At 41.8% G+C, this 10,377-nt stretch overlaps 1 protein-coding gene across 1 annotated transcript; it reads left to right on the top strand.

Annotated features, from left to right (window-relative positions):
- Positions 1-711: 711 nt before the first annotated feature.
- Positions 712-6,618, top strand: LOC120044894 (protein fem-1 homolog C-like). Its single transcript, XM_038989657.1, has 2 exons — positions 712-2,041; positions 3,969-6,618. Exons 1-2 carry the CDS (start codon positions 1,498-1,500, stop codon positions 5,270-5,272), a joined length of 1,848 nt encoding a protein of 615 aa, XP_038845585.1. The 5' UTR covers positions 712-1,497; the 3' UTR covers positions 5,273-6,618.
- The last annotated feature ends 3,759 nt before the right edge of the window (positions 6,619-10,377 follow it).

Here is a 10,377-nt window from a genome sequence, read left to right as displayed (position 1 = left end):
CTTAGACCGCTGCGCCACTTGGGAGCCCTGCCTAGTGTTCTTTAGAAGAACTGCAGAAAGCATTCAACTATATATGAAATTGATCTTGATTATATACACTTGGTGCTTGCTGATCTAATATGATCATAGAAAAAACTACATGATACTCTGTACTTAGTTCACGAAACCTCCAGGAGGTGGCAGTAGCATAGAATGAAAAAAAAGACATGCAATTCAATCTCGCCACCTGGAAGGACATATGTCATTATTCGTTTAATACAGTTTTATTCACAGATTACAACTTTATTCATACAAACTACAAAATCGAATTGAAATCTTGCTCAACCACCTAATAATAAAAAATGTATGAGGAAGTCTGACCCTTTAACTGGGTCGTCACAAGCTACCACAGTCACAAAGTCATAATTATGGCTAAACCCCGCCTATTTCTACAATTAATTTTAAAATCACATTTTAAACATAACGTTAACCCTAACCTTAACCGAACTACTAACCTTATGACCACCCTAACTTTAAATTAAGATAAAAAAACATGACTTTTTTTTCTCGATATATACAATTTTGACTTTGTGGCTGTGGTAACTTCTGACAATCCGCTAACCGCTGTTGCGCGAATACCCACTCTGTGATTGGATGTTTTCCTTGTCAATAAATTGGGAGTTACAAAGAAACGGCATTGTTTTCGATTTGACTTGAAGTGTATTCTGGGTATTGAGTCGTGATAAATTATGTGGTGGGTGGACAAATCTGCCCCCTCAAGAACACTGTAGAAACATGACCATAGTAGATGTTCTTGTGTTATTTCAAATGAAAAACATTTAACGTTCGGGCAAGATTTAAGACTCTACCATCTGGTCAACATCGAAGAAAAAGAAAACGCATTTCAACCGACTTCGGCTGCTGAACAACGTTGACTACCGGTAGCTTAGCTTCACATACAGGAAATAAGTGGGGGTGGATGTTGTCGTTCTCTGGGCCTCGCCGTAGTTATTTGTATTTTAACTGGATAGCTACAACCTCTACCTATGTCTACTTACACATGGTTCTGTCTGAAAATGACATACATAATTAAGTCTATTCATAAAAAACCGCTTGATGGAATAGAAAAGGACGTCGGACGGCGTAACGTTGGACACTCGGAAGAGTAACTAGCTAGATTGCAGCTGGTATCAATATTGTTGTTGGTGAGCAGTACAATACAATAGTTAGCCAGCCAATTGAGGAAGTGATATGTCCGTCGCTAACAAGCCCGTGTTAACTTTCAATTGAAGAGGGGAAAACCGAACGAGCCAATGTTAACAAATACGTTTATCAACTAGCTGCCTGATTTCTACCCATTTCGCTCATTTAGCTAGCTAACTCAACATATTACAACATATTCAAAACTAGCTAGCACCACAAACAAAGGCTTCTGCTCAACACCTGCCACGGACTTTTATCTCGTCGACGCTCCTGTCTTTTTAATCAACTGTGTATCCGGTGAAGGAAGCTGAACCAATGGATTTACAAACGGCTGTTTTCAACGCAGCCAGAGATGGCAAGCTACGGTTGCTTCAGAAACTTTTGGAGAACAAAATTGGCCACGAGGTTACCAAATTAATGGCAGAGAAAACAAACGGGGCGACCCCTTTGCTTATGGCTGCCAGATACGGACACCTGGATTTAGTGGAGTATCTAATGGAGTGTTGCTCCGCACCCGTTGAGATTGGGGGGTCAGTGAATTTTGATGGTGAGACTATTGAGGGTGCCCCCCCTTTATGGGCTGCCTCAGCAGCAGGACACCTGAAAGTCGTGCAGTCTTTACTTGGCCACGGTGCTTCTGTGAACAATACAACACTCACCAATTCCACCCCCCTGAGAGCAGCCTGCTTCGATGGACATCTGGACATTGTGAAATACCTGGTGGAGCACAAGGCAGACCTGGAGGTGGCAAACAGACACGGTCACACATGCCTCATGATTTCGTGTTACAAAGGACACAAGGAAATTGCCCAGTACCTCTTGGAGAAAGGTGCTGACGTTAACAGGAAAAGTGTTAAAGGTGAGTACATTCAGACGTGTTAATTTTCCTGTGTTGTATATCCTGGGCCTACCTAAACAATGAGATTAGGCCTAGTAGCTGGCAGGTGTATTACTCTGTGGTTGTCTTCATAAAATCAAGCAGTTGAAACATTTACAGTAATTTGTAGATCAGATTGGTCTTGAAACAATTTCATTGTCTCAAGGTAAATCATTATCACATTTGTCATGAATCTTGCCCTGGAGGCAGAACTGGACGATTTGCGCTAGATTGGCTTGCTGCAAAGTCAAAATTGTCTATATCGAGAGAAAAAAGTCAGGATAGGCATTAGTGTTAACGGTGTGATTAGACTTAGTTTTAAAATCTGATTTTAATACTTAGTGCAGGGATTGGTATTAACTTTTTTTTTTGCCACTTGTGTATTCGACAAGTAGGACAGATGTTTTTCAACTTGTCCTAAAGCTCAAGTCACTTGTCCCCCTGTATTGACAATGGGAGGCTACTGGTCTCTGATCCCATGTATTATATATCCTGCTGTTGTTGCCTTGAGCAAGGCACTTCAAGTAAGATACTGCACTGATAGGCTACTGTATAACACATGTGTTCGGTCAACCCTCCATCTGGAGAGCTACTGCGAGTGCAGGCTTTTGATCCAACCCTGCTCAAACACACCAGAGTCAGCTTATCAAGGTCCTGTTGAGCAGTTTATTATTATTTATTAACAATGTGTTTGAGCAGGGCAGGAATAAAAGCCTCTACACCCAGGACCTCTCCAGGAGGAGGGTTGGCCACCCTGCAACATTACAATTACAACCAAATACTTTTTGTTATAAAATAATTCCCTCATTCAATGAACCAGGGATCAAATGGCTAAGCTGGGCCGGTTAGCCAACTAAAATGTTTATCTATTTGTAAGATTAAAATATTCAGTGTTCAGGGGAGTTCTTGACAGCATAGGAGTTACTTGTCCATTAGGCTATTCTAAGAATGTATTTTTTTTTTTTTTTAATTTTTTTTTATAAATGTTTATATACTTTGTCAGAATTGCATGGCCAGTATTGAATAGAGGAGAATCCTAGCAAATTTTGAGCGCTTGAGATGGTTTTACAACTGGAGCATGCAGCATTGGTTTCATCAACTGTGCATCCCTATCAACTGCGTGTCGGCCATTTGTGGTTATACATGAGTGCCGATGGAAAGTTATTTTAGGACATCGGACAAGACGTTGACATTAATGCAGGCTACTATTTCACTAGCGAGAACCAGCCAAAATACAATCTGTTTTGAATTGTCTATGTAGTTATAGTATGTTGTATGTAATTAATTTGACTTGTTGCCCTAATGTCTCTCTGATCCAATTTTCATCTGATTAGCCTGCCCAGTTGTTTGATATTGTGTTTTTTTTATATTTTTTTTATTCATTTTACTTGTCCATTCAGACAACTGAAATCTATATTCTGCTTGTCCAACAATTGTATTTACTTGCGAAGAGAAAGTGGACAAATGACCGCCATGGAGTTTTGCCATGGAACCTGCTAAATCCTCACATTTGGACATCTAATCAGGTCACCTAACAAGCTGGTTTAATTTGTATTTAAACCAATTAGGGGAATGGAACCCACCCAGGCCTTTTCTAAATGTAAGCCTTGCAATCGCCCACTCACAAGATCTGTTCGGATCAATGAGATTTGCACCCCCTTGGCATAACGCTTAGATTGGCACATTGTGGACATCACTCTCCTAGTGAGAAAGGGCTACAGGCAAGCATGTGACAAACCCATTTAGTTGAAATGTAGAGAATTGAACATTTTGATCAACTTCCTGTCTCTTCACTTCATTTTCTACTTTTCAAAGAACTTGCATATATATTGCTCTTTATTACTAGAATGTCTGCCAAAAATGACTTCCATTTTGCGAAACACATGAATTTGTTTTTCTTTCTTCACAGGTAACACGGCATTACATGACTGTGCTGAATCCGGCAGCTTGGAGATAATGAAGATGCTGCTAAAATATGGTGCCACCATGGAGAGGGATGGTTATGGAATGACCCCACTACTGTCCGCTAGTGTGACGGGCCACACTAACATTGTTGACTATTTGACTCAACACCAGCAAACACGCCAATTGGAGAGAATAAACGCCTTGGAACTGCTTGGTGCCACTTTTGTGGATAAAAAGCGTGATCTTCTTGGGGCATTAAAGTACTGGAAGAGGGCCATGGACCTGAGATACAGGGACGGCAACAATGTTCTCCACAAAGCAGACCCAAAGCAGTTGATCATGGCCTATGACCATGCCAGGGAGGTAAGTAATGAGGAGGAGCTAGACAGCTTGATCTCTGAACCAGATGAGATGAGGATGCAGGCCTTGCTCATTAGAGAGCGCATCCTAGGCCCCTCCCACCCCGACACCTCTTACTACATCCGCTACCGGGGTGCTGTATATGCCGACTCTGGGAACTTTGAGCGCTGTATCAATCTGTGGAAGTACGCCCTGGATATGCAACAGAGCAACCTGGACCCCCTCAGCCCCATGACAGCCAGCAGCCTGCTGTCCTTCGCTGAGCTCTTCTCCTTCATGCTCCAGGACCGTGCCAAAGGCCTGCTGGGCACCTCAGTCTCCTTCGATGACCTCATGGGCATCCTCAGTAAGAGCGTGCTGGAGATTGAGCGGGCGGTGAAACAGAACCTGCCTGACCCGGCTCAGCTCAGCAAGGCCCTTTCCATCATCCTGCATCTCATCTGCCTGCTGGAGAAGGTCCCCTGCACCGTGGAGCAGGACCACTTGAAGAAGGAGACCATCTACAGGTTCCTCAAGCTGCAGCCCTGTGGGAAGAATGGCTACAGCCCACTCCACCTGGCCGTGGACAGGAACACCACCTGCGTGGGGCGCTACCCTGTCTGTAAGTTCCCCTCTTTCTACGTCACCTCTATCCTACTGGAGTGTGGGGCGGACGTTAACTTCCGCGACGAGGACAACAACAGCCCCTTGCATGTGGCCGCCTCCAACAACCACCCGGACATCATGAACCTGCTGATCGCCTGCGGAACTCACTTTGACAGCACCAACTCCCTGAAGCAGATGGCCTGCGACCTGCTGGATGAGAAGGAGATGGCCAAGAACCTGATCCAACCCATCAACCACACCACCCTGCAGTGTCTGTCTGCGCGGGCCATTATCAAACACAGCCTTTCCTACAGAGGCAACATCCCAGAGAAGCTGGAGGCCTTTGTGCTTCTCCACAGATAATGACTATTAAAGACGTGTGAGTGGAGCGCGATCCTGCTCTTTTGATTGTATTGAAGTCGAGGATGAACATCGCGTGAACAACTTCACTTTCCCCCCCTACAAAGCCAGAGTTAAAGCTCTGTGGAAAATCAATGGGGATTTTTGTAATATGGGCATGCACAATATTTTGAACCGAGCTAGAGTTTTGCTTTCTAATATCTACATATTCCATGCTATTTATTAAGATATCATTGAGAGATTTCTCTGTGACCCCTCCACTTTGTGTTTCTCTATTTGCAAAGATGCAGGAATATGTTGAGTCATTTTTACATCACCATGGTTCCAATTCTGACCTTTTCTTTAACTAATTGGTCTTTTGATCAATCAGATCAGCTCTGAAAAAGATCTGATGCGATTGATCAAAAGACCAATTAGTGGACAAAAATGTCAGAATTGGGTTGCCTGTGTAAATGCAGCCAATGTTGCCAATATATGGACCCTCTACATTTCATTGTACGTTCTTTATGCTCTCATTCAATGGTAATGTTTTCAGGGTTTTGGGTCTGGAGTTGAGTAATGGACTAATTTCTCGATCAAAACCATAAAGATGCTTCATGAAGTGGTCATGTTTGCAAATACCATAAGTGCTTTATTCCTCCTATGCACAGGCTATGATATGCGACTGTTCTGTGCGGTGTCTTGCATTTTTTTGTGGTAACTCCCCTGTTCATCTTTCCCTAATTTGTTACACTAAGCAGAGGGATGTGATGTGACAATTGCTGAATGCTGTTAGTGGTGGGGGTTGGGTGATTTCATGTGCTAACTGTTAAAGGTTATTAAGTGCTGAAGTTGAGTAGGAATGTATGCAACCCTCATGCTTCATATCATTGACCTTTGAACCTGATTCTTCTATGGTGATCTGAGCACTAAAGCAACATGGTTAGTTGGAAACTAATATGACTGTGCATGTAGTTAGAATTCACAGGAAACCCCTCGACATCTGAGTTTTGAATGGCATATCATTCAATTATTGCATAAACGCTTTAGAGCTCTGACGAACCCAAACGTATAACCTTTATATTCATCCAATTGCATTATAATTGGAAAGAGGGAAGGCCTTGTACAGTGTCTGAGCTTTGTGAAGTAACCTTGCACATTAGCTTTATTCATGTGGTTTAAAAAAGGGCTGAACTTAATATTTTTAGGAATAGATTTCGCTAAGTACAGAACCATACAAAGGAACCATACCAGGGAACTTGCTTTAATTCTGCACTTTATTACAGACTGTAAGATTCCAATGACAAAATTCCAATGATCAATTTCATGTCTTAAGAACTAATTTGACAATAAACCCATGTTGAACTTGTCCTCTTTTTCCCAGTGTTTTCATTCAGTCCCAAGTAGCTATGCAGCAGGATTACATTTGTCTCTGTAGTGACTCCCCCGCGCACACCTATTTCCCACACGCGGTGTTACTGGATGTTCTTTTCTTGATGAGTCATGGGCCGAGGAATGCCTGTAGCCATTAGGGTGGATCCTCTTGATCAATCACAGTAGGCCTGTCTAGTTGGCCATGGTGCTTGAACAAAGACTTATGTTATTGATGTTTCTCTATTGTAGAAAAACATGGTCAAGACCAACTTTTTAGATTCTTTGTCGTAATATTTTTTCTCAACTCATTAGCCTACCTCTTGGCTGGAATGTTCACATGTCATTCAACTAAAACGAGGGTACAGTATGGTTGAGCATGTTCAGACTTGCTGTAGTCTGTCAAGCATGAGTAAATTGTGTAGTTTTTTTTCTTACTGAGAATTAGCCTAGTTTTATGGCCACTCGATAGGTTACACATTTTAGGGTGTATTTTCATTACCATTTTGTGTTTTTTTTCACCCCTAAAAGGACTTTGCACCCCCATTGAACCCAACCCTTTTAAAACTATTTTCTTTACTGGGCTACACACATTACTGTCATTTATAATTGCTGTCCTTTTTGGCAATTGACGCTCAGCCTACTTCTGTCGTGTCTTAAAATAACCCAGAATAATGCTCCACTGAAAACGTGGCCTAATTAAGGGCTCGCTCCAATGTCTCCCTGCAGGTGTTTTAGTCAGTACAACGCCCATAAACCCAGCTGGAAGATGGCACTCCCTAAATGCATCTCTAAAGGTCCTAGAAATTGTTAACCTGTTTTTTAAGACAACTCCCAGCTCAGAGTAGGTTTTAGGGTAATGTGAAGACACAGCCCAGACAAACTCTGAGCCCGGAGTAAAATCAACCAATGAAAGTTTCAGCTTGTAATCGCAACAGTTTTGAGGTACGCAAAGGAAAGATAGTGATGACGCTCCTGGACTTTGTTGCAAATAATGGGGAATGACCAATGAGGCATCGCCAGCTGTGTACGGTTCAGACAACCACGGTGAATGTGATTGTCAAATGTTGCAATTGTGAAACGTTCAATACTTTTCGCCTGACAGTCAGTTTGCCTTCTAATAAATCTTTGCTAATATGTTGGCGCGCATCAAAGTTTTTTGTTTTACAAATTCTGTTGCTTAAAAGCAGAATTTTTATAATATTACCATTGCCAACACTTGTCACACCCATTTAATTACTCGAAGTTACATCAAATCACTTGCCGATATTGTTGCATAAAACATTTTGGAAGGTCTATCATTTTCATCAAAGTTAACATTGGCCCTAGATGCCTTTAATTGCCCAATTTAGGCATTTTTTTTTTACGTGTTGAGTTTCAAAGGGATAACTTGCAGTAGAGTTGCAGTAGTCTGGACAGGAGACGACAAGTTCCATTAGGACCAGCGGCGCTTCCTGTGTGTGGAAGGGTGGTACTCTAATGAAAGTCCCTTTACTTCTCATATGGGACCTCTTGTCTGGTAAAGTGTTGGAATTTCTCATTGGTATCGGCCAATGTGAAAAGGGAGTCTCCATTGAAAAATTTGGCACATGTTCCCACAAAAAAAGACTATAGAATACTATATTACCTAGTATATAATTCTGTTGAATACTATACTACACTGTAGTATCTCTTGATCGTGTAGTGCTTACTATATAATTTTGTAGTATACTGTAGAATTCTATACTACACACTAGTATCTCTTGAATTTGTAGTGCTTACTATAGAATTGTGTAGCATACTGTAGAATACTATATTAAATACTACAGTATTATCTGCAAAAACATAGTAATTACTATACTATGTTTTTACTATAGTAATACTACAGTATTTGTAATGTAGTAAATTATACTACAGTGTATAGTCATGTCCACAAAAACACTACATTAAATACTACAGTATACTTCTGCAAAAACACTACAGTGAATACTAATACTACAGTATTTAGAGCATAGTATACTCTAGTATTTTTTCATATGGGTGCAGGTGCTATGACAGCCGCATAACAGAGAAAATATTATAGTGCTTCATCTGTGAATAGTAATGACAATAGTGAACTTCCACTGTATTTATCTCTGAACGTACTTATTTTCTGAGACTAGCTTTTAAAGATTAAATTAAGTTGAGTTATCAATAATGAGAGACAGAACCATTAGACAAAGAAAGCATGACCTGTTTAAGATTCCCTCCCCCAGAGCTTAAAATAGAGAGGGTAATAACATGGGGAACTCTGGGTACGAGGGTCACATGTGGAACAGAATGTCAACAGGCCATTAAAGCGGGACCTCAGCTAAGCTTTCACTGGGAAATAGACGGGCGGGGGACACTTGAGCAGGCAGGCACCAATCTTCCTAACTACCACTGTGCAACGGCTCACCCCACTGAGTCAACTGTGAAAACAACAGGGCATATTTATAGGAAGAGGTGGCATGATTACACCAATGCCATTTCAGAGCTATTCTAGTCTCCCAGTCTTCCTCTGGGCAGCAAGGGCAGTGCCCTTGCCAGTTCTTTTATGGTGTTAGTTGGAGATTATTTGTCCTGGTGGTGAGCCACACTATTAAACAGATGTATCATCACACAAAACTGATACTGACACCATTACACACTGCTATCAGATTCCTGTGTAAAATGACTAATTTAAATGTCCTATTAAACTCCACAGACAAAGGTTTCATTTACGCTCATTTTGCACATTCCCTCACACTTAATATCCATTTATGCTGGTTAGCTGACATAGAGGGACAAGCCTGTTATTTAAGCCTCCGTCATAAAATGAAAGTTTCTGATCCAAGGGTGTTCTGGGTGGTCAGTCATGTTTACATACATCTCTACATCCTAGTTTGTCTTTTACAGGACTGTCTGTGATTCATATGTTTTGGTCCAGTGAGAATCCAGAACAAGAGGGGAGTGTATATTTGGTAAAGCCAGTCACTGTGCTGTGAATATTTGAATTTCCCTCTCACTGATCTGAGAGATGGGGCTTTCTTGTGTCTACAGTGACATGGGCGAGCAGCTGTTAGCTTAGCATGGGGAGGGGGGGGGGGGCTGTTTGCTATCTCTGTTTAGGCCCAGTTCACTTTCCTGGCATGGGTGCTCGAGCCCCTGGATTTATGTGGTGGTATGCATTACCCTTGATTAGTCTCTACATTGCAGCTGATGTACCCAACGGACTGCCTCCAGTCCTCAGGTTTCTATAATCACCACCATCTGCCTTTTTCAACAGGGCCGTTTTAGGCTGTCCCGTATGAACAAATAATATAGCTCTAAACACTAGTATTGCTATATTTATATACTATAGTATTCACTGTAGTGTTTTTGCGGATATGACTAGTATACTGTAGTGTTTTTTCCGACATGACTAGTATTTACTAGAGTGTTTTTTGTTGTATTATCTGTAAGATGAGGGCAGTGGGAAGGTAGGCCCCTAAATGGCAGGTAATCCGACAAAGAAGACGAGTAGGCGGCCAGTACATTGGAAAAAACATTAGCAGCTCAGCATTGTACATGAGGACGCACAACTGCAACACTGTTTGACTACTAGTCTTCCTAAGGAAGTGTTAAGCTACTACGAGAGCCTTCCTCAGGCAGCGTTAAGCTACTACTAGAGTCTTCCTCAGGCAGCGTTAAGCTACTACGAGAGCCTTCCTAAGGCAGCGTTAAGCTACTACTAGAGTCTTCCTCAGGCAGCGTTAAGCTACTACGAGAGCCTTCCTAAG

This window comes from Salvelinus namaycush, chromosome 1 (genome assembly GCF_016432855.1).
Source record: "Salvelinus namaycush isolate Seneca chromosome 1, SaNama_1.0, whole genome shotgun sequence".
NCBI lineage: Eukaryota > Metazoa > Chordata > Actinopteri > Salmoniformes > Salmonidae > Salvelinus > Salvelinus namaycush.
This window is presented reverse-complemented; position numbering and strand designations above follow the sequence as displayed.